This window comes from Gallus gallus, chromosome 2, assembly GCF_016699485.2.
Source record: "Gallus gallus isolate bGalGal1 chromosome 2, bGalGal1.mat.broiler.GRCg7b, whole genome shotgun sequence".
Taxonomy (NCBI): Eukaryota; Metazoa; Chordata; class Aves; order Galliformes; family Phasianidae; genus Gallus; species Gallus gallus.
The window spans coordinates 37,109,303-37,137,142 of record NC_052533.1 but is presented as its reverse complement, the minus strand read 5'-3'; the positions used below and the strand labels follow the sequence as shown (position 1 = coordinate 37,137,142).

At 45.1% G+C, this 27,840-nt stretch overlaps 1 protein-coding gene across 3 annotated transcripts; it reads right to left on the bottom strand.

The window, feature by feature from the left end:
* On the bottom strand, nucleotides 1-27,840 carry NR1D2 (nuclear receptor subfamily 1 group D member 2). Of its 3 annotated transcripts, none has more exons than XM_015281306.4 (8): nucleotides 27,635-27,840; nucleotides 24,558-24,818; nucleotides 22,661-22,749; nucleotides 21,572-21,716; nucleotides 19,341-19,954; nucleotides 15,745-15,930; nucleotides 11,728-11,938; nucleotides 1-3,048 (listed from the first exon to the last, which is right to left on the bottom strand). In XM_015281306.4, exons 1-8 carry the CDS (start codon nucleotides 27,648-27,650, stop codon nucleotides 2,852-2,854), a joined length of 1,719 nt encoding a protein of 572 aa, XP_015136792.1. In that variant the 5' UTR covers nucleotides 27,651-27,840; the 3' UTR covers nucleotides 1-2,851. The 3 variants fall into 3 exon arrangements, with proteins under 3 accessions (XP_015136792.1, XP_040532337.1, NP_990536.2); XM_040676403.2 differs by lacking the exon at nucleotides 27,635-27,840 and adding an exon at nucleotides 23,403-23,520 and having other exon boundaries at nucleotides 24,558-24,819; NM_205205.3 differs by lacking the exon at nucleotides 27,635-27,840 and having other exon boundaries at nucleotides 24,558-25,035.

The following is a 27,840-nucleotide window of genomic DNA, read 5'->3' as shown; positions in this document are numbered from 1 at the left end:
TTGCTGACATAATGCCCATATTTAATCTTTTAAAACGAGAACAAAATCAAGAATAAAATCAAGAATAAAAATTTCATTTAAGTCATACAGTACATTAATCTTTCAGCAATGACCCAATCTACAGTACTCAAATGCCTGCCATGAAGTCTATTATCTCAGCGTTTAACAAGTGTATAACCAGTGACACAGGAAAAGAAGAGCTCACAATACATGGCTAATACGAGGAGTTCTGATTTGCTTCTAAGAGTCCAGCTAGGGTTTGCAGTACGCAGGTCACTTTTGAACAGTACTTCTATCAGCTTTTGCATTCAGTCAATCTGTTTGGGGCTTCTTTCTGTTATATGAGTTTTTCCATTATGTACAGGAAGATTTATTTCAAATGAAGTTGTACAGGTTCAATTATCTATCTATAGGCATACATGGCCATTCTAACTAAAAATTTAATAAGCGGTAATCACTCAGTCCTGGTTATACATTCCTAAAGGCTTAATAATACAGTTTTAAGAAAAGAAAACAAAACTAAACAGAACACAGTTGTAGGGTGGCAACCTCTGTGAGAAGCCTCCTTCCCTCCCCAAACAACCAAGAGTTAACTTTACTTTCTGCATTTGAAATGGGCCTACAAAGTCATTCCAGCTCCTAGATGATAAAAGATGTGACTGTGTCCTTTCTAAAGTCTGAATGGTTCGATGCGTAACTCAGTGAAGCTCTCATACGAGTAATACTGGTAGGATGCAGACTGTTAACAGAAATTAGGACAATATGCCCCGATAGTGTATTCGGATAGCAATCTACAGGTATTAGGGGGCTATTATCCAGTGGTTCAGGCAGCGTGAAGCAGGGCAACACTCCCTGCAGCAGCTGAGGAGGGGAGGGGATGCGCTCCTCTGATTCAGCCAAGGCTGAAGCTGGCTTCCCTCCGTTCCCTCCCACTCAGCACCTGTCCCCACCTGCTCCCCACTCTCTAGGAAGAATGCTTACCGACTTCTGAGTGGAAATCCCAGTCTGAAGATGACCAACCAAGAGCAGGGGGTTGAGCTGCTCCCGATGCTCCTGGGGAGATGGAGGGAAGCCTGCAGCTGCTCCAACCCTGCTGCAGGAGCAAGGGTTCCCGTCACTCACTGCTGCTGAGAGCTGCTCCTGCACAGCCAGCAGGACTCCTGCAGTCAGAGGGCTTCCTGGCTTATGGTCTGCGCTACCGCACACATCTAAACATCACCAGACATTTAGTATGGTTTAGTTTAGCCCCAAGAAGGCTTATCTCTCAGGTAAGCTAACTAAACACAAGGGTAACAGAGCATCTTCTTCCCGTGTTAGCAAAACAAACACAACTACTTCACACAGATGCTTTGACTTCCTTAAAAATCTCTTTTCTGGCATCAGGTCCTGCTACAAATGGCGAAAACCCACAGACAACTGCTTTTTAGATGGAAAAAAAAAAAACCAGCAGAATCTCAAGGATCTGCTCTGCAATTTGCTACTGGCATGAACAAAAAGTCTCGTTTGTGGGGTTTTTTTTTGTTTGTTTTTGTTTTTCTTTTTTTTTTGTAAGAAAAATATCCAGACCACTCAGTGCACCTTCCTTGCACATACACACACGTAGAAGTGGAGAGCTCCAGAAGAACAGGCATGGGAACCACAAAGCCTGGATTGTGAAGAGACACAAGGAATCTCCCATTCCTATATTAAATTCTCATTTAGCGATGAAGCAACAAAATGACACATGGTAAGAAATAAATGGTCACAGAACACACACACACACACACACCCAAATGCAACTATGGGTAAGCATTAGAACATATTTTTTTTCCTCAAATGCTATTATTCATCTGTTAGTTTCTTTCTTGCTGTGCTGAAGTTTTTGAAGAGCATCTGGTGCTTCTTTAAACACTAACAGTGTACGAACCTCAGTGGCCATGGCCAATCAACCTCAGTAGTGCCATGAACAGCCGTCTCCATTGAAGGTTCTCTAGAAGCCATTCCAGAAGTTGAATCTGACTCTGCCCCTTTGGTGCCACTCTATGTATTTATTTTTTCAAATTAACAAACACAGCTTATTAATGCAAATTTGATGTTTTCTAAAAATTAGAAATGCTCAGATTATTAGTTCAGCAAAATGCAAAGTGCATCTATTTGGTTCTTTCCGTAGATCACCTTCTTTTGTAAGTTTAAATTCCTTCACAGTTTAAAATATTGTGAAGAAATTATATGTATACTTTATGTATAGAACTATTTATATACATACACATATATACACACAACTCTGTACTTTATAGTCATAAACACCCATTACTTCGCTATTTATATTATATACACATGGCATGAACACGCTCAGTGAAGAGTTGGTGTGGGCTGAAATCATTCCATCAGGTTTAATGGAATAACAACAGTGAAACCATGAGTGAATTATCAAGAGACACAGACATACATATATTAGATAAGGGAAAGACCAATTAAATCAGCTCTTTGATTTTCCTATTAACACAGGATTGTTCCCCCCATTCCACATTCCATATGTACACATGTAGCTATTCTGCATTCAGTTTACATGAGAGGGCAGTGGTGGTTCTTTTTCTAAGTGAAAGAACAGTCCATATTTACTCAGGCTCATTGCAACCTCTTCTATAAAAGTGCAGCACAGCTGGATCTGGATGTCTTGGAGGACTCTGAATGCTGCACTGATGTTAGCTGAAAGCACCTGCTGAAGCATTATTGCATGGTTATGGAACAGCTATCAGTTGCTCACAGTCTGTGAACTCTCTCCAGCAAGTGGTACAACTATATAAATACATATTTTAGCACGAAACAGTTTAACACGAGGCAAGTCCAGGTACAAATGAAACCTAAAGGCCTATGGGTGAACTTTGAAGGCCAAGAGTTCTTCAGAGTGCATGTTGTTTAAGGAACGCAAGTCAGGTAACTTCAAAAGAAGTTTTGTGAAAATAGAGGCTTCGTTTGGGTGATTTTTCATGATTAAGGTCCTTAATGCACGGATTAGCGTCTCCTGAAGTGCCTCCACAGAATTGACATTTTCTATTCCAGAGCGATCTAAAGAAGAGAGGGTGGACAAGAGAGAAAGAAGAAAAAAGAAGAGACAAAAAAACTGAACAGATGTAATTTGCAATACAAAGCCACTTTAAGAATCAACCCATTAAGAACAGAAAAATTACGTATTTACACCAGAAGTTTCAAACTCAAATACCAGAAATCTTTTTAAACATTATTTAGTATCAGCTTCGCAAAGTATTAAGCTCATGCTGAACTGGCATATTCAGTCACCTTTTCTATTCATTTACCCATATTTCCAGAAGAGGACAGACTGAAGCACGTACTTCAACGTTTTGCTGAATCACAACTTTCAGCACAAAGAAGGGACACAGGACACTTGGAAGTAGACATTTCAAGTGCTTCTCAAGGCTGGACACAGAACTCTAAACTTGAGACTCATGTCTGGATAAGGAAATCCCACTCAGGACAAGTCACGCTTGTTTTTACACAATGGGACTCCAAGGAGTGAAGAAGGTATATGCCTTGACGTGACCGAGCACCATCTCTGACAGCATTCCACAAGCAAGTACAATGAAACGTAACGCACCCAAAAAATTCTAATTGAAGAGGAAGAATTTTAACATCAAGAAAAATATTGCATTTTAACATACTGTTCTCACCTTGCACCTAAAGCATCTCTTTCAAGAAAGCAATATTTTAGTATAAGCTTGTGAAGTTTAAGCAGTAGCTTAAAAGGATAAATTTTAAGCTAAATACCTCACCTTCTAATCACGCACAGTAGTTTGTGGTTTTTTTCTAAGCTGTAGCCAGCTGTTCTTAAACCCCATGTAAAATTAGCAGGGCAAATACATAAGTGACAGATGTGACTAGAAGTGTGCTTCGATGCATACATGTAGTTCAACACTGGGACACAGAACTGGGATGCAGTATTACATCAGCTTTCTGAAGGAGAACCGAGTCAGATCACACAGTCAGAGTGGGAATGCCATCCTTATGCTGTCAGTGTCAATCTGATTGGACTTCTCAGGTGGAGAGTCTACAAAGTCCTCCTTGACTATTCAGTGCTGTTCCCTAACGTTTCAGCAAACAGTTTTATACAACCCACTTAAGGATCCATCTTAAAGCAGTTAACTTGTCTTCTTTTTTCCTGTAGCAAGATTGTTCCAGAACCTTTTGTTTTAAGAATTATGAACCCTGATTAGTATCAAAACATGATTATAAACATCCATTCCATTCTTCTATAAGAACTGTCCATTAGGTTTGATGGCTGCTCTTCAAGAGAGAATGCATGAGAATATCAAGCCAAAAGAAGCCTCTCTGCCTTTGTTAAGCAAACTACTCCACTTGACCACTTCTGCAAAACCTCAGGCTTTGCTCTATCCTGAGCAGGGATGACAACATCTGAACAAAGATCACCAGGTGACTTTTCTCAAGACACGTGTGTCTGTGCAAGGACAGCTTCCTCACCTCAGTGGGAAAGAAAAGGCAGCCCAGCCTCTCCTGGGTCACTTGCTGTAGACCCCTCTGCTCAATTAACTCACGTCTTTCTTCCCAATCTTTAGTCCACTTCTGGTTGTGATCAGATGAAGTTTTTCCTCAGTACTACCCAAATAAAAGAATAATAGAGGGTGTGTATTTCCTTTTCATCACCCTCAGTTGAAAGATTATCTGGTCACTAGATCTACACAAACCACATTCTTTCAGCTTTGCTTCCTCTTTCTTCAGTACCAATGATCCATCATGCTATTTCCCTTCCATCTTCAACAATTCCAGCTAACTGAAGCCAGAGGCAAAGTATTCATTCATCCAGCGCCACATAGAGATACTTCTGACAAACATTCTCCCTGCTAGCACTGTTTATAGGCTTATGAGTATTTTTTTTCTCCCCAGTGATATTTTTATAAGCAAAGTTAAGTCTTTTTCAAAGATACTTTAAGTCATGCAGTACAATATTTTAGATTGGATCACTTTAACAGCATTCAACAATCAATTCAACTCCTGTCTGCTTCTGGAAATGATGTGCATCTTGACTACTAGCCTCCTTTTCATCTTCTTTGTAACTTTCATTCTTAGATGAAGAAATCTCAATAGCCTTACTCTTCTACTTTCTGTTCTTCTTCCAGCTACAGCTCTTTTCACCTTTGCTTGCATCTCCATGTTATTCTCTCTAATGTACTTCATCTCTCTTTCCGTCTGTAATTGAGCTCCTCCTCCACGTTATGACAAATGACTCCATGCTTTTGCTTGAGGGCTAAGATGCACAGGATCTGTTTTTAAATATTCTCTTAATCAGCAGATGCCCACAATCTTTCAGCCCCTTCTACTGCTGGCAGGTATCTTCCCCAGAAATGCCACAATGTCCTTCCTTTTCTATGAGCTCTGTCACAGGGCACTTCTTCAGCATCTGCTGACCTACGAAGCTTGCTCACTTATTTGTCCAAATCATGATTACAACCATTTTGGTTTTATTGCAAGCTACACTGTAATGTCAGAAAATCACTGCATTCCTTGCATGTTCTGAACTGGCAGTGACAGTCAAGGTAACTACTGAACCTGAAACATGCCAGGTTTGGGCTCAAATATTAAAGATCATTAAAGCTGTACTTTATAAAAACTCCATAACTGTTTTGTGAAGGAGTCAGAGAGGTGCTGATAAGACTCCAGATCAAGTCCAAGAGAAGCTAAGATAGGTAGCACAAATGTCCAAAGCCAGAGTCTTTAAAATCCTCAGCAGCTATGAGGAGCTGAAACACCTCATCTTTACGTCTTGCTCCACAGCTCTATCACTGTATTGAACCTGCTTAGAATCTTAGGACCTACAAGACCATCTAGTCCAACCATCCTCCCATTACCCTTGCTACCACAAGCCACTAAACTACATCTTGTAGCTCCTCATCCAGACACCTCTTGAACACTGCCAGGGATGGCAACTCCACCACATCCCTGGGCAGGCCATTCCAGTGCCCGACCACTGAGAGAAAAAGTTTTTCCTTATGTCTAAACCTCCTCTGGCGCAACTTGTGGCCATTTCCTTGGGTCCTGTTTGTCGCCTGGGAGAAGAGACCAAACCCCTCCTCATCACAACCTCCCTTCAGGAAGTTGTAGAGTACAATGAGATATCCTCGAGCCTTCTCTTCTCCAGACTAAACAATCCCAGCTCTCTCAGCTGTTCCTCATAAGACTTGCGCTCCAGACCCCTCACCAGTTTCGCTGCCCTTCTCTGGACACATTTCAGGGCCTCAATGTCTTTCTTGTATTGAGGGGCCCAAACCTGAACACAATACTCAAGGTGCGGCATCACCAGTGCTGAGTACAGGGGGATGATTACCTCCCTGCTCCTGCTGGCCACACTATTTCTAATGCAGGCCAGGATGCCATTGGCCCTCTTGGCCACCTGGGCACACTGTTGGCTCATGTCCAGCCAAACATCAACCAACAAACCCTGGTCCCTTTCCTCTTCACAGTCATCCTGCCACTCAGCCCCAAGCACATAGCGCTACATGGGGTTATTGCAGCCAAAGTGCAGGACCTGACACTTGGCCTTGTTGAACCTCATCCCATTCACCTCAGCCCAGTGATCCAGCTTATCTAGATCCTTCTGAAGGGCCTTCCTACCCTCAGGCAGATCCACGCTACCTACCCAAATGTACTGAGGCTATACTCAATCCCCTCATCTAGGTCATCAGTAAAGATACTAAACAAGATGAGACCCAGTACTGACCCCCGGAGGGACACCACTTGTAAGGGGTTGCCAGCTGGACTTAACTCTATTAACTACTACCCGTTGGGCACAGCCATCTAGCCAGTTCCTTACCGAAAGAAGAGTATACCTGTCCAGGCCATGGGCAGCCAGTTTCATCAGAATACTGTGAGACTATATCAAAGGCTTTGCTGAAGTCTAGGTAGACTACATCAACAGCCTTTTCATTGTCTACCAGTCTGATCACCCAGTCGTAGAAGGAGATGAGGTTGGTCAAGCACAACCTGCCTTTCATGAACCTGTGCTGGCTGGGATGCCACGCACATGCCATGTGATCTCACCCAAGATTATTTGCTCCATAACTTTCCCTGGTACCAAGGTGAGGCTGACAGGCCTGTAGTTCCCCGGATCCTCCTTACGGCCCTTCTTGTAGATGAGAGTCACATTGGCAAGCCTCCAATCCTCTGGGACCTCTCCAGATAACCAGGAGCTCTGGTAGATGGCTGAGAGCAGCTTGGCAATCACCCCCACCAGCTCCCTCAGCACCCTAGGGCAGAGCCTGTCCAGTCCCATCGACTTATGACAGTCCAGATGGAGGAGAAGCTCTCTGTCTCCACCTGAATCACCACAGGTGTATTCTGCGTAGCATCCCAGACTTCCAGACCAGGGAGTAAAGTGCTCGAGGATAACTGATCTGACTACTAAAGGCAGATGTAAAGAAGGCATTGAGGACCTCAGCCTTCTCCTTATCCTCACTGGTCACATTTCCCACTGCATAAAGCAAAGGACAGAAATTCTCCTTGGTTCTTCTCTTACCACTGATACATTTGTAAAAAGATTTCTTACTCTCTTTTACTGCAGTGGCCAATCTGAGTTCAAGTTGGGCTTTTGCCTTCCTAACTTCTTCCCTGCATACCTTAGCAACTTTCTTGTAATCTCCCCAAGTAGCCTGTCCCTTCTTCACATAGACTCTCTTTTTCTTCCAGCATCTCAACAATAGTTCACGGTTCATCCACACCGGTCTTCTTCCCCTACGGGTTGCCCTATGGCATTCAGGAACAGACTGTTCTTGTGTCTTTAAGATTTCCATCTTGAGGAGCGTCCAAGCTTCCTGGACCATTTTACCCTTAAGGAGCAACTCCCAAGGGACCCCTGCAACAAGTGTCCTGAGCAGGTCAAAGTCTGCCCTCTGGAAGTTCAAGACAGCAGTTTTGCTAGTCACCCTTCTGACATCTTCAAGAATAGAGAATTCTACAATTTCATGGTCGCTCTGCCCAAGATAGTCCCCAGCCTTCACACCTCCCACCAGTCCTTCTCTATTAGTGAAGAGCAGGTCCAGCAGGGCACCATCCATCGCAGGCTCTCATATAGCTTCCTTACACAACTGATCTTCCACACACTCTAGAAATCTCCTGGACTGCCTCCTCTGTGCTGTATTATATTTCCAACATATATCAGGGAAGTTGAAGTCCTCCACAAGAACAAGTGCTGGCAATTGTGCGACTTCCGCAAGCTGTTCACAGAATGCGCTGTCCTTCTCTTCATCCTGATTAGGCGGTCTATAACAGACCCCCACCAAGATGTTACCCCTACAGGCTTTCCCCCCGGTCCTTATCCATAGACACTCAACTTCATCATTCCCAACCCCAAGCTCTTCAACATCAAAACACTCTTTATATTAAAGAGCCACACCACCACCCTTCCTTCCTTGTCTATCCCTTCTGAAGAGCTTGTAGCCATCCATCACAGCACTCTAGCCATGGGAGTGGCCCCACCATGTTTTGGTAATAGCAACTATGTCATAGTTAGCCTGATGCACAATTGCTTCCAGCTCCTCCTGCTTATTGCCCATGCTGCATGCATTGGTGTAGATGCACTGCAGCTGAATCATCTGCCTCACCCCCAGCTCAAGCATTGTTCCCCTAGGCTCATCTCTGGTGAGCCCTGTTTTGTCCCCTTTCCCCGCTGTAGCTTGTTTAAAGCTCTTTTGATAAGCCCTGCTAGCTCCTGTAATAGCATTCCCCCTTTGAGATAGGTGGGTACCATTCATGGACAACAAGCCAGGGGCTGAGTAAATTGCCCCATGATCAAAGAATCTAAAACTTCTGCCTCGACACCAGCATCTGTGCCAATTATTCATTACTTGTGCTTTCCAAGCCCAGTCCATGTCCCTCACTGCCCCTGAAGGTATAGAACAAAAGATCACTTTTGCATTCCCACTCTGTGAACTAAACGCCCTAAACCCCTGAAAGTCTCTTCATAGCTCAGATAAGCCTACAAACTATTTCATCACTGCCCACCTGAACTACAAGTAACGGAAAGTAATCAGTGGACCTAACCAGCTTTAGGAGTTTTCTAGTTATGTCCCTGACCCCGGCCCCAGGAAGGCAGCACACTTCCCAACAGCTCAGGTCCAGTCTGCATATGGGGCCCTCCATTCCTCTGAGAAGGGAGTCACCCACCACGACTGCCTTTCTTTCTTTCCTGATAGAAGCAGTCTCAAGGCATGAGAGTGACTGCCTCGCCTTAGGCTCCCTCCTAGGCAGATCCTCCATCGCTTCCCCTTCAATTTCCAGCATCTCAAACCTGTTGCTTAGTGGGAGCTGAGGAAGCAGGGTAGGCAAGTGGGGGGGGGGGGGGGGGGGGCTCCCGTGATGCTGAGCTAGGACTCTCTTCCAACCCTCCTCATCTGTCAGGTCTGTCCAACTGTGACAAGGCAGGGGGGTCAACCACTTTTCTGGAGGTTGGCACCCTTCCCTTTGGCACGCCAGTGGGTCACTCCACCAGTCAGTCTCTCGCTCACACTCCCTGATGGCCTTAAGTCTTTCCACCTCCTCCTTGAGCTCCACTACCAGGCTGAGCAGCTCATCCACTTGCTTACACCTCACACAAGTGGAATCCCTGCCACCCTCCCCGGGCAGCAGCAGGCTCAGGCACTCCCAGCAGCCAGAGACCTGAACAGCCACATTTCTGGGCAGGCCCTCCATCTGGGTTGCCATGGTCTTCTTGGAATAAGCCCGCTGTCTGGTGGAGACCATGTTTAGGCCAGCGGTCTCAGAGACTGCCCAGAGGAAAGCCAGTCTCCTGAGCAAAGAGGGCCAACACTTACACTCCTCACCACTTGACCCACCTCTCACACCCACAGCTGCAGCACCGTATGGGCAGTGTGGGCTGTGCTCACTTACTGAACCTCCCTGTTCCCAGTGGGCAGCGACAACGGTTACTCACCTGGTATGCTCTGTGGGCAGAACCTAGCTTCCTCCCTGAGGCTATTTAAAGCTTATCACCAGGTGCCAAGGTCAAGGGCAGGTGATGACACGTTGTAGGGTGTTTAAACTGTGCCGCTGATGTGCCAGCTCCACCCCTGCTCGCTCAGCAGCCCGCCCACAAGCTGCCAGCCCCCCAGCACAAGCACAGCACTGTTGCTGGCTTCAAAAAAGCCTTAAAAAGAGCTTTTTTTTTTTGGCCTTTTTCCACTCCAGATCCCTTGCCCAGTGCAGTCTTACCTGCTCTGAAGCTAGTCTCTGCAGCAAAAGTAGAACTAATTTCTAATAGAAATTAGAACTGTTCTTGCTAGGTACTGCCTCTAAGCTAAGCTCTACTGGGAGCCAGGAAGAGGATGAAGCAGGGTTTAAAGGGCTGGAGAAAGGCAGAGAAGTGTGCTTTTAGCACAGAGTCTAACAGAGCAGATAGAGCCAATCATATTCAAGACAGACAGTCCAGAGCTTATGATATTCTAGAGCCCTGCAGCTGAACAACAGGAAGAACAGCTGTGGCCTAGTTATGACATTGCACAAGGAGGGAGGCGGCCTAGTTCTCACTCCTTGTTTTGAAGCTTGTCTTCAGTTCTTGTCAATTTATTTTTGGAAAGATTAAAAAAGAGTAAAGCAGAGTCTGGAAAAGCAACTGAAATCCCAGTTTCTCTCTGCTACCTGAACATTTTTACTAACAGACTACAGTGCCACACTTCCTTCACACCGCCCTTCCTTCTGGCTTTGAAGCTTGCAGATTCCCTACCACCCACTGCTCATCACCGCTGCATACAAACTGAAGAGGCCACAGCTGCATTTCATCCTTTGCTGTCAAATTTCAGTTAGGCCATGTATAAAACTACTAGACTGAACTGTCCCACCCTGTTTACAGAGATCTTGTGTGCCTACGCACCACGCTTGAGCCTGTGGTGTCCCTCCCTGATAACAGAGACACAGGTCTAAAGCGCTCATGTTGAAGACCACTTGCTCAGGAGGTGAATAGGTCCCAGACATTGGCTTTTTGTGTAAGAAATGGGCACTGCCAGCATTCCTGCTAGCTACCCCTAGAGAGCTCCTTATCCAGCAAGCACGGATTCTGTGTCTTGTACTCCAGGCATCATACGCAGAGCTAATGTGCCTAATGTGAGGCTTTAGATAATACTGCAGAAGTAGGTGCTTAATCCTTTGAATCTGGACCAGGGTGTTCCGTCTATCCAGGGACAGAAAGAAGACATGAGGCCGGTGGAGATGTTAGTGGATTGGCAGACCATTAGCTCTAAGAAGTCACGATGCACATTAATAGGGCTTTATGCTGACATAGGCAGAGATCAAACTCTTGGATTTAGACTTAAGTAAGATATGCAGTAGACTTCAATGACCGTACTTGGAAGTAAAAATACTGCTTTATCCCAAGACTTAGGCTGTCCAAGTCAGGACTGATTTCATTGATGGTGCCGTGTGAAACTTAGATGAGTCAGACAAGGAGCTTCTAAATAGTCATTGGGCAGCTATGAAATGTATTTTTTAATTCTACAGAAACCATGAGAAAAGCATAAGCCTTTTGCCACGTTTTTCCAGAAGACAGTGTTAGATGTAACAGATGTGTAGAAAAGCAAATTGTAGGCTGCTAGTCTAGTAGTGTCTACTGAACCAGGCTTATAATCAAAATAAGATATGCCATTTACAGATATACCATTTACAGAAGTCTTTTGGTAGAGAATCATATTAAAAATTTAGCAAAGATGTAAATTAATTTTCTCTCCTTACCAGCAGATACCAGGACAACCGCTGTAAATAAACTCATCTCCTCATCACTAAGTTGCAGGGCATTTAGTTTCTCACTAAATTCAAACATGGAATTGAGTAGATCACCAGCTCCCATTGAATGCAAGTCATCCACACTGTACTTCTTTCCACTAAGGAAGGTGACAGTACGCTCCCTTGCATCAAACAAAGATGCAAACCGTACCATTAAAACCTGATGGAAGAAAAAATAAAAAGCAGAGAAATTTAAGTGGATTTCTAGAGAAAGATAAAATTAAGCAATTTAACATAATTCAAACTCTCATTCTTATTGATCGCTGTACAAGCATTCTGTAGAATAGAAACTCTCAACAAGCCATCAAGCTGCAGAAAACAGTGCAAGCTCTGCCCCAGTTGTATTAGAGAAACAAGCAAAAAAAAAAAACAGGGAGCAAAGACAGGGAAGGGGCTATAGAACACGAAAGAGAGGGAAATAAAAATTTAAGCATTAGACATCTTCAGCCACAAAGACAATGCCATTCATAAATATGCCACTGGGACAATTTGCTCAAGCAGCTGAACAGCCAAAGGCATACAGAGCATTAGAACTGTTTTCTTGGCCACACTTAATGAGCAGCAAAGTAAAGGTATTGAACCAGATTCTTGCTTGGTGTAAACTGGAGCAGCTCCATTGAAACAATGCTGATTTACACCACCTGGTGATCTGGCCCACTAGGCATTCTTTAGGAAAGTACCGTACCATGCTGCATCACTGTTTCCACAGGAATGTTAATGAGCTCTGGTAGAAAGGAGCCACATGTACAGCCCTCATAAGGCTAAGAAAGCAGGGCTTGAAACAGCACCTGGTCTGTAGCTGCAGCTCGAAATACTCCTTTGGTACAAGCACCTGGGCTGGAGCAGTTGACATATGCTGAACTTACCCCTCTGGGCTGAAATTTCTCTTGTGGTTTTCTCAGCCGTATTGTGAAATGTTTCCCTGTGGAATGGCTTGTAAAGTTTCATTTGCTCGTGTTCAACAACCTCATTTACATTTTCAAGGTTTAAGTTGCACACAACAGCCTTCTTATTTGGAGAAAGTGAACCAACTCACACTGGTTGAAACTTCAGATTTGCTGTACCCTCTTGGCATGCCATCTTTTCTCACTTACACTAAATAACTGCATTAATTTAAATGATGCTTACTACAAATGAGAAGAACTGGGTTTAGAGCAAACACTAGTGCCTTTGACAAGCTTAAAAAACAGGAGGGTTCAGAAAAAAAGAAATTTGAGAATTCACACATCATTCATGCACATTACATGACCTGCTGCTAAATTTAAACAGCCAAATGACATGCAGCAATCTTGATGGACAGGTGAGCACTATATATTATTCACCTTAGTCACCTAAGCTGTACGTCTTTTGATGGTATTTACTACAGGGAGCAGAAACCTAGGCTCTATAAGAAGTCCTCAAAATACAACAGAAGGAGACTGAAAGTGCAGACAGACAAAGCTGAACTCATGCATTAGCAGGAACCCATGTATATTCAGCTTTCCAGTTCAAAACGCTATTCCTCTTAAGGAAAAGGGCTTTAGAAACATGAATCACTAACTCCAAATAATGAGCAACTGGTCTTAACACTAGTCTTTAAAACTGAAGCCCATAAAGCTGTGTGATTTATAATAGGCCAAAGCCCTCTCAAAGAAATTTCAATGATGCAATTCTAACTCAAGGAAGAATAGTTTAGAATACAGTATAGCACATGATTAATTCTTCCTGTTCCATCTCAAGCCAGACTCCAACTTGTACATGCCGAGGACATACCTGATCAATCCTATCACCTAATCGTAGCAACGTAAGCACATAAAAACCTCCACACAGTCGAGCACTTTCTCACTTCCCTACCACCTGCAGCCAAATTGCCAAGTTAGTGAGTCTGTATATCAACTGAGCTACTAGCCCAATGGATCCAAGGGGCTCATTACCTCTAGCATTAATTACATTTGGGGCAAGGGAGTGCCAGTTCAAGTTCAGCTGAGGTCTTCACTTTAGGCTCACTGCTACTCTCCTAAACTCCCACACAAAGCCAAGCAAATACCGCTACGATATACTAAGCTCCACAGTACTCCCAGCTCTAAGGCAGACTTTTAGCTACATGTGTGTGAATACATATATAGCTACGTTGCTTCTGCACCCACATTGTTTCCATGCACCTTCTCATCTTCAAATGATGAAGCATTCCTCGAATACGAGCTGCTGTTAAGCACAGTGCCAAGACAGCCACACACTAGTGCCCGGGGAAGCCAAAATAGGCTTGGCGGCCGTAGTTTTACTCAGGCTTTTCTATTAACATGCAGATACAAGGATATCCTAGTTTAGTTACCCAGAAGACAGAAATGACCTTGTAGACACCAGGCTTTGAAGATGCTTTTGTCTCTACTGAAAGAGTTTCATTAATCCTGTTTTTTCATTGCTCTGCAATGTTTTCTTTTCGATTTTTTTTCTCTTGCTGAAAATGCCACATAGCTTTTAACTCCAGGTACCAGTTCACTAACAGAAATAATTACTGTTTCTTATAAATGAGTGAATTCATTCCCCCGGATATAAAAACCTTTTTATCAGCAGTTCTTGAAACAGGCAAAAAGGCATACGAATAAAGGTTTAGAAGAGCCTGAGATGAACTGCCAAGACAAAACATTTTACTTGCAAAATATTAGAGTTTGGCTTTAAGTTATATGAACAGTTCAAGCCTGATTTTCCACCCTTCTTTGAAGGCACTGGACAGTATCCCACTTTGCAGAGGAAGGAACCAACATTTCTGTGTTATGTTAACAGCACAGCTGAGGCTGAAGTAGTAAAAACTCTGCTCCTAGCTACAGAAGAGTTTTAGATTAATATTAAAAAGTGAATGATGAGTCCAACAGCAAAAAAAAAACATTACAGCTAGATGGAATAAAAAGAGAAACTGACTTCAGGCACCAAAATTTCCAGTGTACCTTGTGCCTTCCTACCCAACAATTATCCATTTTAGGACTAGGATGTGTAAGAGATCCAACGCATTAAAAATTAAAAACTTCTTTGGTTCAGGTAAATGCAAAATCCAGTATCCCTCTTTGAAAGAATAAATCAAGTAAATGAGAGCAAAAGCATCACCAAATCTGACTCATTCAGAAAAGCACAGTAACATCAAATACTTGAGACTTATCTTGGTGACCCTCTGTGACAAAACTTGACATTTACATACTTATAAAATGTGAACTCTGTCAAATAGTAGAGTCTGGAACAGCAACTAAGACCCTAAGTAACGGTTCCCTTCATGAAGGTCACCAATTATAAAACAGCACCAAGCCCTCTGGCATCATTTCCAGTTTAACACCACTAATTCACATATATGTAATGACTGCAAGTGCGTGAAATTAAGCACGAGGACCGGGTAGGATTGAAGCCTACAATAAGTCAGGCTGCAGCTAGTGCATGGTATCTGCAGAACTGCAGCAGCTATTGGCTGCAGACAGTTGTCAGTGTTAGCGCCTTGGAGAATGATGGAAGCTTCAGTGATCCCCAATTGCCAAAGACTTGTGATCAAGATGGATGCCCTGGCACTGGCATGGAACACAGCAGAAGAATGAAGGATATGCAGACTGTTAAAAATATTTCTGTATAGAACTGCTAAGACAATAGATGGCTTTCTAAACTATCCACCCTTCCAGATGCAGTCTGGTTCTCTCCAGGCTAAGCAAAGGTAGCTATTAAAGTAACTACTGCTACACAAAACAAAGAAGCTCCTCATTAACTGTTTATTAACACCCAGGGAAGGATGAATGATAGAAGGACTGAGTACTTCTGAGCTAGCTGGAACAAGGACAGCTCACCATTATTTAACTGGACAGCACTGGACACAATCAGCTTAAGTAAAACTCAGAGTTAGCATCCATTTACAAAAAAAAAAAGTGTTACCTGATACAACAGTTCTATTTATTTTTTCTTAAGGAGGTCAAAATGACAGCTTGTCAAGTCTGCAATACACAGTGGTCTCACCTCAAAGGTCCCGGCCTTGAGAAGGTTAACCTGGTCATGTTGTGAGAGATCTCGGAACCCTGGGATGCGCTTGGCAAACTCCACCACTTCTTTCACTGCAGGAGTAAAGCTCAGGGAAAACTCTTCCCAGACTTCATGGCCAGACTTGTTCGGGTCCACGTGGGGGGTCTTACTCATTGGGCAGACCTGAGGTTTACAAAACACAGAGAGAACAACTCATAAAGATATCATTCCAAATATTGAAAACCTGTTGAAAGAAGCAGACTTATCCTCCAAGAAAGCTTTGCAATCATTCACAGATATTAAAAAAAAAAAAAACAGTATTCTTTAGTAAACTCCCTATGCAATGTTTTCCCCTCTCCTTTAAAAGAAAAAAAAAGGCAATCAAACAAAAACAACCATCCAATCCCCCCTAAAAGACACAAACTTTGGAACTCCTTAGCAGAGTGTTTCTAAACACAGTTTACAGTGAAAGATTGGAGAGAACCAAAGTTGTGTTATTCTTCCTGATCTCACTCACAGCTGATATCTGGATTTCTCTTACTTGTATTATCAATATAATCTTGCAATTCATCATGATTTCAAAAATCACCTGTAATCTCACAATTGCTACTACGTTCATTCTCGTAGGTCTTTCTTGTTTTGCTGGCACTTCAAGTGATTCAGTCACAGTGACCAAGATGTCAACAACAGAGCAAGGAACTGAGCTATGGTTTTCTGAGTCACAGGCTTACACCTTCCTTACCAGAATAACCTCCCTGTCCTTCATGTTTGCTTTTACTTGTACCACTGAAGAAAGACCAAGGAACTTGAGCTGGAACTTGTGTTCCAGTTGATGACAAAATGCTCTCTTTTAAATAAACGTATATTAACGTTTTGTAGGAAGTCTGAACACATCTAATGAGATCAACACATTCATCAAAGCTGACTTCCAGAAAACTCCCTCTGTGAAGAGATGCTCTGAGAAATTTTCATTGCTGCTTTACAAAACGTACATCTTGTAGCAATGTTTAAAGCTTTTAATCCTGACTTCACCTGTCACTGACGACAAGAATTCCTTTAAGTATTCTTCAAAAGCATACTAAATGGTATATGTAACCCTACATCATATCATCAAAGCAAAGATAAAACAATGAAATTGTAATTCCTCAGACTTTTGCTGCTTGCAAGGCATCTTGAATCTGTCCAGCAGTTCTTCGGTTCTGACATCCTAAGATCTGCTACAAGAACATACTCAACAGGGCACTGGGTATACATGATATCAGAAAAGGAAAACCAAAGTGAAGATAGATCTTTCTGTACTTTCTCCCCACCAAGTTCCAGTTACTAACTGGGCATTCAACATGCAGAAAGCTCCCACCTTTCACTCTCCCCAAAAGGCAATCAAGAAAGCTGCAGATTTCTTGGTTCACTTGTAATTCAAAATGCTGCATTTCTGAGAACAACCCTCAAAACCCAACTTTTACCTCTGGACTGGAAGAAGACCTGTTTCATAAACTGAAAATCATTCTGAATCAAAATAAACTGTTTTTCATCTGGAAATGCTTCTGACAAAAGATCTAGGCGCACAGTCAGAAGCAAAGCTGACACAAACCACTGCTGAACTTCATGCAGTTGTTGTTACAAATGTAGTGCTCTCTAAAGATTGGGAATCTCTGGTTCAGCACCCTACGGTAAATCATAAACAAAAAAACACCTCGGTTTCTCACACTACAGCTGTTCATCCTAACCTTCATGCAAATGGTCCTGAAGGGAAGCTGATGCTTCCTCCTCCCACTTACTATATCCAAGTTCTCTTGAGAAAGATCTACCTGAGAGTCATTCCTATGGAAGAAGTTTTGCTGCTTATGCAGTCACTAGCTCTTCTGAGAGAACCCTTTTCAAGAACAACTATAAGCAGTGCTTTTCTGTTTGTGTGCACACATATGTGCACATTAGAAATGTCAACGAGCAAAGAAACCAAAACAAAAAAACACCATGCCCCTGAACACGTCTCTGTACTGTTTCAGAGTCTAATTAAACTCCCTTGCATCTACTGACTCATCTTGGTCAAATCCTGCTCTCATTGAATACTTTGACAAAACTCTCATTAATGTCAGGGATGCAGTGGGAGCGTGCAGTTCTCTGTTTGACTTGGTTTTGTTTCCTCATTGCAGACTATGCTAAACCTCCCTGCAGCTGCTATACACAGGTCAAACTGACTGGTTGGGTCTCTGCAGGCACAGCCACTCCCTGCCTGCCCACGCTGACAGGTTTAACCTCTGCTTCTCAGGAGTGCCAAGAATGTTGTCGTAATGACTCCAAATACTTTCCCTGCAAGGAAGAAAGGTTGGGAATTATTATTATTTGCCATGGTGCAGTGCCTGGGCTCTGCAATTAGAGGTCAGAGCCTGCTAGAGATGGCACGGTCCACATATGCAGTAGTCAGAGAAACACTGAAATCCTGCCTGAAAACAAACAACCTTTACAACACGGAGGTTTTTCCAGAGGCCTGCAAGCACCTGTGAACAACCTCTACAAACTAGGAGGAAGAAAAAGACTGAGTTCAACCACTTCAGAAGGGCTAGGGGTCTGCACTTCTCAGTAGCAATGCAGGATGAGCACAAGGATGTTCCCTCCTCCCTGACAGTTCCAACGATAAAGACAAGGACAATCTATTTTAAAGACTTAAAGAACCAGTTGCCTGAATGGCAGAGAAACAGCAGGTGCAATGTAAATGAGAGGAACTTTTGCAAAGGAAACGGGAAAAAAAATGCAAGAAAATAGGAATGATTTTTCTTAAGAACTGAATTAGAAGATGGTCTAGCAAAGCTGTCTAGGATACCCAGAAGCCTATTCAGAGCCTCACTTGTGCAAGTACTATGAAGATCCTGAACTTCTCTCAAGTACCTCAGCAGTGTATCTTCCTTCTACCTCTGTTCAGATTTGAAGATGTTCCAAAGGAGAAAGATGCTTAGTCTGTGGGTGCCCGCTGAACTCCTATGTTACATGGCCTATAACGGAATAAGCCCGTTCCCATAATGAATAAATAACACACAGCCTATCCAAGAGATTTTTGGTCACAACAGCAAGGTGTGCAGCTTAACTAACTTCAAATCCTAGCCCTGATGTTTCTCTCCAGAAGTTTGTTTGCAACATCTTTACAGAAAATACAGCATATCTGACTGCATACATTCCTTTAAAATGAAGTCTTCAAAAGGTTTCAGAGAAGAAGGGAACATACAAACTCATAACAACCATTTTCATTTTTAAAATCAAGGCAGTTAGAAAAAAAACTTGACTTTTCTTCAACCAGTACTCTTTGATACTAGTCTATTTTCAGCTGGCCAGAAACTGAGCCAAGAAACTCCATCACTTGTATGATTTTAAATCGTGCACACAACTGGAGCCATTGCTCTCCCTCATCACAGTACAAGTTCAATAGCATGACCTATTATGTCAAGTTCCAGCAGTGATGCCAATTAACTGCGTGCAGCTTCACTGACTAAAAGGCCACAGCTGAATCTATTCTGAAGCATTAGTATCTGAGGTTTTTTAAAAAAAACAAACAAACATTACTAAGCCTTTCAACCAAATGAAATATGATGTCAATATACCAGATGCATTCTTCCTCCAGTGTTGCAAGAATAAGTGGTGTTTCTGTTTGGAGAAAAGACATCTTCTGGGATTCTATCGCACAGACGCTGAGTGTAACCATTGGTGAAGTTCATGCAGTGGCCATTTGTGAAACATATGGCATGCCCACTTGGATAATGCATTGTGCTTCTCCCTTTGTACTGTCCGCCCAGGTGCTGCTCACTGTCAGGGTACTGAGGGCCGCTGAGCCCACTAACACAGTGCTCGCTGCTCAACATATATTGTTCAGTGTTCTTCGACACCCTCTCCCCACTTTGGGGCTGCATCATCTCTGCTGGGTTTTGAGACTGTTCTTGGTTGTACATGAAAGTATCTTTGTGGACCCTAGTGACCATACCAATCACCTCTTCCTTAGCCATGTCAGAGCTAGGAGGAGAAGGGCTTTTGAGGGTTTCCCGCTCTTGTTTGGGTTTAGAGGAAAGGTCTTCTTGAGGTGCTTGATCTTGATGTTCGGCTAACGCTTCATTGGGTAAGTGACTGCTGAACTGACTGTTCATCATGGTTTTCATGGCACTCTGCATTTCAATCAGCATCCTCTGTTTTTCACGTTTAGGAATGCGGCCAAATCGAACAGCTACCAAGGAGGAGAAACAAAAAGTTAAAGTCAATCCTGAAAGTGTTAGAACAGGCACCACCATCAAACCAAAATGGAAAACAAAGCACGCACATACACAAAACACAGATGCCAACCAATAACCTTGCTTTAAGGGCTTTTACTGATCTCACTAATGCTACAAAAGGAGTATTACCACTGAAGTCAAAGAGCCCCTGGGCATAGGATAGGCATAAGATATGAATTATATGCTGCTGTTTACATTCAAAAAGAAAGCAGTTACAAAGCACAGTCTGTCAAGCCTTTTCCCCTTTTGCTACAAGCCTAAGGACTACACACAGTTGTGTTAGTTAATTAAATGGCAGGCTTTAAGACTGGATCGATTAAATGAGTACAATTTTGTGTGCTGACAATCAGCTCAACTTAAGCACAATTCATATGGTATTTGAAAATAGGTCCTACAAGACAATTCCTTATGGTCTAGTTATCCAACTTACAAAAACAATGAAGAGAATCAATGCTGAATTAAGCTTACCTGGGCAAACTTTCCTGATAACTTTGCCTTGACAAGGACATGTTCTGCTGGCAAGGGGATGGGCATCACTGTGGCTGCAGCACATTTGACCCTGTCCTGGGGAACCTACAACTGCCTTTACCATCCTATCTAACCACAGCCTTACAAGGACTTATAACCAGTTTTGACTGATGCAATTACATTGATGCAGTAGTCCATCGTTAATGTAACTAAACCCCTTTCATTAAAGCAGGTGCAACCTTGTGTGCAAACAGGCGCCTAGGGGATGAAATAACTCCTATGCACGACAAGAACTCAGAACAATTATTTAAAATAAGTTTTAAACACTCCACCCACTAAATTATTAACAGTCCAAGATTCCTAGTGCTTGTGAAATAAAAATCCAGACTAAACCAAAAAGTGACACAGAAGGCAGAGTTCTGTTTTATATCATTAAGTTGTAGCAGACTGACAAACTACACTCACCAAAAAATAGGTCAGGAGGAGTAGATAGTCAGCAAGGTGACCAGACACTCAGCACAGCATTATCCCTTCCTCCCTACCCCCTCAAGAAAAATAAAAAGAATAACACAGATATATGCTTGATCTGTGCACCCAAAACTAACTCCTTCAGCTCCATAATGGTTACCCTAAGGCTACCCCAACTACCTGAACTACAATGGGTCTGATCCAACTCGTACTAAAAAGCTGTCCCATTTAGTTAAAAAAAGAAAAAAACATCCTGCCCAGGCAGAATTCCCTGCTGAAAAAAACAACGCCAGCAAAGAATCTTGCCAGGATTCAGGAAGGATACAGGTTAAAATACTGCCTCAGTAAAACAAGATCAAGATTCCTGTTATGTCTGCATCCCTAACAGACCACTGCAGTACACCTCACTCTGTCAACCCCCAGGGAAGGGAGGATGGTTCTTTGGCCGGTGTTACATTACCAGGTCAGGAAACATACGGGGCAGGATGGCAAGCTGATCTAAGTGCACTTTGATAGGGAATCTGTCCCTGATAATATGATCAGCTGCATTTCTGTCATTAAGACTTTTAGCAATGAGTTTTGTGGTGGGCAGCATATTCACTCGCAGAGGACCGATGCACAGTTCAGGAACATACCATCTCTTGACATTCCAACAGACAGACATTTTTTGAAACGACACTGCTGGCATCTGTTTCTATTCATTCTCATTATAGAGCAGTTGTTATTCTTCAAGCACTTCTTATACTGGATGTTTTGCTGAATGCTTCTTCTGAAAAAACCCTGTAAACAAGCAACAAAACCCCCACAATTATTATTACAGAGTATGTCAAATCCTTCTGCCAAGATACACCCCTCTGTAAGCACAATGAATTTCACCTCACCTCATCAGCTGCTTCAGGCCAGCAACCCTAAGTGAATTTAAAAGAACCTTGCTATTCCTAATGACTTACTTCCCTTCAGCGTGTGATCTGCATATAAAGTAAAATAGTTAAGATTTCTACCTACAGGAGATGCTAAGTTGCTCCCTGCATAGTCAACACCTAAAAGCTAAATACCTTACTTTCATCATTGTACTGCCAGTTTATGAGATGTGCCCTCAAACTCCTACGACACCAAACACAAAGGTGAAAGCCAAAAATCATTTTTTTTTAATTTCAGTTCCATTTCCAGACTATGGAGACTATCTTACTGCACCATACAACTTTCAAAGGTAATTCTTCTACAGCTTCTACCCCAAAACTGATAAACTCCATCACGGAACAGAACATCTGCAGCGTTACAGTATCAGAAAATGCACCTCTACTGATGCGTGAGTATACAAGCATCCAGTTTTGGTCTTTACTCCTGTGGTAAAAGAATCGCCTTTCCAAAGCTGTTCTGTGTCATCCCAGGTTATAACTCACATACCCACTATCTCCTCATGCAGTTAATAGTCACGTCTTGCATGACATGGTCCTTGTTCTTTGCCACACACTCCAGTTCAGGCAAGACTGGATAGAGGCTGAGAACACAAAGTACTGCAGAGCTTGGAAAATGCTGTGAATTGCTGAGTGGCTTGCCTTTTCCTACAACACATCCACTGCCTGAAACTTCTCAGATTTAACAGAGAAGCACAGCAGTATTTTATGATTTTCAGCATTATCACTGCTCTCCCCTTAAGAACCTTGAGGAAATGCCCTTGAGGGCACTGTATCAGCAGGAAGACGAGAAGAAATGCACCTCACCTTGCAGCCCTCACAGGCATGAACACCATAATGAAATCCTGAAGCAACATCTCCACAGACCTTGCAAAGAAGAACCATTCCATTGAATTCTAGAGTCAGAACAGAAAATTCAAGGATACAGAAAGTCAGTGACAACTGCAGGAACACACTTCCAGCTTTTAAAAACCTCTAACAGCAAAATATGTCAGGTCAGTTGAACATACCAAAAAAAAAAAAACAAACCAACACAGAAAATGACCAACAGAAAGCAAGAAAGTATGAAAACCTTGAACAGTTCAGAAGGTACCAGTGTACCGGAAGGGGGGGAAGAAAAAAAGCAAACAACCATGAAGCACTCAACAGAACAGGGAGAAAGCGTGTATTCACTGGACTTTGAATCACTGTTAGCACTGTACTCATTTGTAGAAAAAGAGTCTGCTTACACTTAGCATTTTAAAAGGATCATTTAGGTAACTAGGCCACCGAAGCTTTGGCTCAATCTGTCTTTCCATCAGGACAAGGAAGCACATATAATGGCTGCAGTTTCCTCAACTGAGAGCAGGCATCTTCTCTCACACGCTCCCATTTGAAAATACCTTCTTAGCTCTGTACACATATTTATGGGTTGGCTTTCCAAGTTTCTGCTTCAGTTTAATTCCGTTTATCAATAAAGAATTTTTGCAGATCCTTAGCAATGGCCTAACATGGTTTTTACCAAAGCAGATGGGAGTTTTACCAATGACTTCAATAACCACAAAGTTACCTTCACACTGAGTAACAGACACAGTTGGAATTGCTCCAGCAGAACCGTGTTCTATCAGAAAAGCAAATTTCTGACACCTGGGTTTCACTTGTGAAGAGAATTTTTTTTTCATAAGGTTCTGAAAAAGAACCAAACCACAGATTTTCCATATTTTATCTAACTAACATTGAACTAAACCCATTACCTACCCATACACCTACAGTCTACAGCAGGTTTCATCTTCAGGAACCTCTGCTTATACCAACAACCCAGTTGCTAGTACATTTAAGAGCAAGTAAAGGTTCTTATAAGAACTTAGTGTAGTAACACTGAGAAGAAAGGGGGAAAAAATTGACACGTTTTTAAAGGTAGAACTGTTGTATACTAGTTATAGTTTCCTATCAATTCAGAGCAATAAAACAATTTAGCCAGCTAAAGAATCCAGCTTTCACAAGTCCAGCCTGAGCTCCAGCTGAGTGTTTGTGGGAATACTCATTAAATACTGAGTCCTGTCCTTCCAAAACCTATCAAATGTATTTCCTTGTTGTGGTCTTCTCTGATCAACAGAGAAAATAAAGCAAACAGTGGTAGCTAAACTGCTAAACACATTTTGCAAGGCTATCCTTTAGTTCAAGCTTATGAGCAAACATTGGTAATTCATTCATTTTGTTCCTCAAAGAAATGTAGGGGGATGGAAAGTTAATGGGCAAAGGGGGGAGTATAAAGATAAAAAATTAAAAAGGAAGCTAGATTTGCAAGACAGCTCCATAAATACTCCTTCAGGCAACCTCCAATCATTACCATCATTCCAGTATTCAAAAGACTTTAAGGTTGCACAAGATTACCTCACCACATCTTTTTAAGTGAGGGTTTGATTTTTATTAAGATCAGTTCTCATTGGCGAAAATCAGCAGTGGAGCAGGACTGTATTTACGGGCTGTTTGATCCAGCAGCAAGGAGACCCCCTCATTTACTAGCACTTGTATGGTAGTACCGTACCATACATATAACACACAAAAATAATAATTAAAAAAAAAATAGAGAAGGTTTTGCTACATGCTGTCAGAGGAAGCCACAGAGAGGACCTGCTTGTAATGCATATAGAATGTACAGTTCCACACCGTAGGGACGTAAAGGGGGGAAAACAGTAGTTTCACAAACAGGCACCAGACATACTTGTGACTCCGTTATGGCCTTTTGTCAAGCCAGCAACACCCGACTGGCTGGGTTTAACAGCCTCCTCTAGCCGGTCACTCTTTGGTGCCCCATCGGAGCCCTCGCTGCTCCGACCATTGCAGCTGCTTTCCGAGGAGGAGCTGTTCGGAGAAGATGGTACAGGCGAAGAGGATGACTGGAAACCGCTGTCTGAGCTCTCGCTGTGACATGAGGCTGGGCTAGATGCTGAGCTCGAAGAGCTGATGTAAGCTATCACACCCCCTAAGGCAAGAAAAAAAGGCGGCATGTAGTGACATAACAAGCAGACATGCACCACGGCCATGTGAGCCACGCCATGACCCAGCACCGCCAGACCCAGCTGTCACGTGTTCCTGGACGCACTCCTTTCCAGCGCTCCCTCGTGCTCCTTCCTCCCCATCCGTGTGCAGCGACTGACCTCCAGATCTGACCCATCCGCCTCCCCGCTGCAGCAGCCACCCTTGGTTTGAGATTAGATAAAGCGACAGGCGGAGCAGCGAGCTGCGTGCGGGCAGGACAGGCAACGGGGACGGGGCACGAGGCCCAGGGAGGGGGGTTCCCCGGGCGCCCTATGAGCAGACCTTGTCTGGAGCGCACGTGGAGGCTGGGGAAAAGGCACGATCTTACAGCACTGCAGATCAGAAAGCAAACAGGCTAGGTTAGGGACAGAAATAGGGCAGAGCACGCAGGCTGCAAGCCGGAGGCACAGAAAGGAAGGGCTGGGAGGTGCTCACGATGCAGAAGGGAAGAAGCAGGCAAAGGAAAGAAACAGCACTGCAGCCTGGTTAGCCTATTTAATGCCATGCGTCCTACTGCAAGCTCTTGCAGCACCTCTAGCAGCAAAGAAACTCCAGCTGCTTGCTCTGTGCAGGGCACAGGAGGACAGGGACTGCTTGCAGACTGACACTTGAGGATGAAACAGCTTTTTGTCCTCAGGCAGACATGGAAGCAGTTCTGCTCCTTTTTCTTGCTCGTTAAGAAGAGAAATTGTTTTCACTTCACCTGAGTTTGTCACTAAGACTCACTGTTTCAAAAGTCAGTACAAAAGCATTTGATGTTTCACACACAGAAGTTCAGCAGCAAAAGCCAAGCAATTGTTTAAACAAATGACAGCCAGCAAGGTCAGGCTGGACCAGGCTCTGAGCAACCTATCTAGCTGTAGACACTGCAGGGGAGTTGGAGTAGATGACTTTTAAAGGTCCCTTCCAACTCAAACAATTCCTTGATTCTATCTCCTTGGTTCCATACAAGCATTGCTCTGCAGAGAAAACTCATCACACTGGAGCAAGGAGTGCCACACACCAGGAAGAATGGAGAACTGCAGCAATGACCACGCACTGACTTTCTTTGAAGGAAAGAGACATCTGTGGCAGCGGAGCCCCTGACCAAGTGACAGAGATGGTACGGGGTCTGTGCATCACCCCCTCCACCAGCCGCCCTCCCCACAGCCCAAAGCTGCTGCGCTGTTATACAACCCTGGGATCCCAGGGATGAGCTGGTGCTCGCGGTGAGAAATGTTGAGTTATAGTTGATAAAAGCAATAAAGGGTTCCAATAGCCCTCTTAGCATTCCGATGCCAGTCTTACCAGCCTGTTCCCCCTCAAACATTCACTCTCCCTACCAAAGGCCTCACAGCCCATGTGTCACTTGGTGAGCAGGGGTCAACCCAGGCAGCGACCGGACAACCGCACCCACTGCTCCTCAAACTCCTCAGCACTGCAGCCATCCCCAGGCAGGTGTGCTGGAAGCATCCCACGCAGGGCAGCAGGCAGCCAGGCTCAGGCTCACAGTGCCACGGGGCAGGAGGTGCCAGGGGCACGCGGGTGCAGGCAGGCAGAGCCAGGCGCCAGCCTTATCTCCTGCAGGAAGCAATGCCTCTCTGCAACGAGCTCAGTGCCACCAAACCCTGGGTCACAGAAAGAGACACTCTTCCCCTGCGGGATGTCACAGGAAGGCACTGAAGGAGCACACCGATGATGGGCTCCTCCTTATCCCTTCTTTTTCAGAAGCCTGAGGAGCTCCAAGGAGCCAGGTTGTTCCCACAAGACTGGGATTTCCCACTTCTGTGAAGGACAGCTGAAACCCCCCACATCCGTGCTATTCCAGGAGCTGCACCTCCCCACGCACCCCATTTCTGCCTGACTCCCAGAGAAGCTGTCCCACACCGACAGCACGGCCGTCCCCTCACCGACAGCACGGCCACCCCGCAGCTGCGCACGCCGTGAGCCTCAGGGCAGCCAGCCCCGCAGGCACGCACGCCGCCCGCCTACAGGAGGGGACCCGCAGCCCGTCGGGGCGCGCTTGGCCTGAAAGTAAAGCGTGTCCTGCAGCGCCGTGCCAGCGCTCAGCAGGGGGCCCCAACCAGCACCCCACGGCCCCGCTCGGCAGGCGGGACCCCGAGAGCGGCGCTACGGGGCGCGCACCGAATTCCAACGGTCGCCACGAGCCGCGGCAGCCCCGCGGCGCCCGCGCTTCGCTCCGGACGCGGATCCGCGGCCCCGGCCCGGCTCGCGCCCCGCCACGCGCGGCCCCGTTAGAGCCGGGCACGGCCGCGGGACGGCGGCCCCGCGCGGCGCGGCCGTTACACAACGCCTCCCCCGCGCGCCGGCACCGGGCCGGGCCACGTGAGGGGCGCGCGGGCCGCCCCGCCGCGCACACGGCCGCGCGCGTGCGGCCCCCCCGCCGCTCTCCTCTCCTCACCCCGAGCCGGGGCGGGGCCGGGGGCGCCGCAGCCCCACGTGTCCCCCCGCGCCCCGCCGCCGCCCCGAATGTAGGTCACCCAAACAGCGGCCTCCCTCCCGCCCGCCTCACGTGTCCGAGCCGCCCGCCGCCCCGCGCCGCCGCCCGCCGCTATTATGCAATGCGCGCGTCACCGCCTCGCACGGCCAATGGGCGCGCACGCCGCGCGGAACGTAAACACAGCGCGCACATGGCCCGGCCGGCGGGGCCATGTGAGGCGGCGCGCGGCCGTCCGCCCGCCCGCGGGGCCGGGGGTCGGGGCCGCGCCCGGGACCGCCGCGCCCCCCGCGCCCCCCGCCGGCCCGCGGCGCCCCGCTTACCCGCGCTGACTTCCATGGCGGCGCTCCGCCGCAACGCGGCGCCGCGCTCGGCCGCGCCGCCGTGCTCCGCGCTCCCCTCCGCCGCGCTACATGCGCTGCCGGCGCCCGCTGCCCGCTGCGGCTCCGCGCCTGTCAGAGCCGCGGCCGCCCGTGCCCGCGCGGCGCCGTCCCCTTTACAACAAAAGCGAGCGGCGGCCGCGCACAGT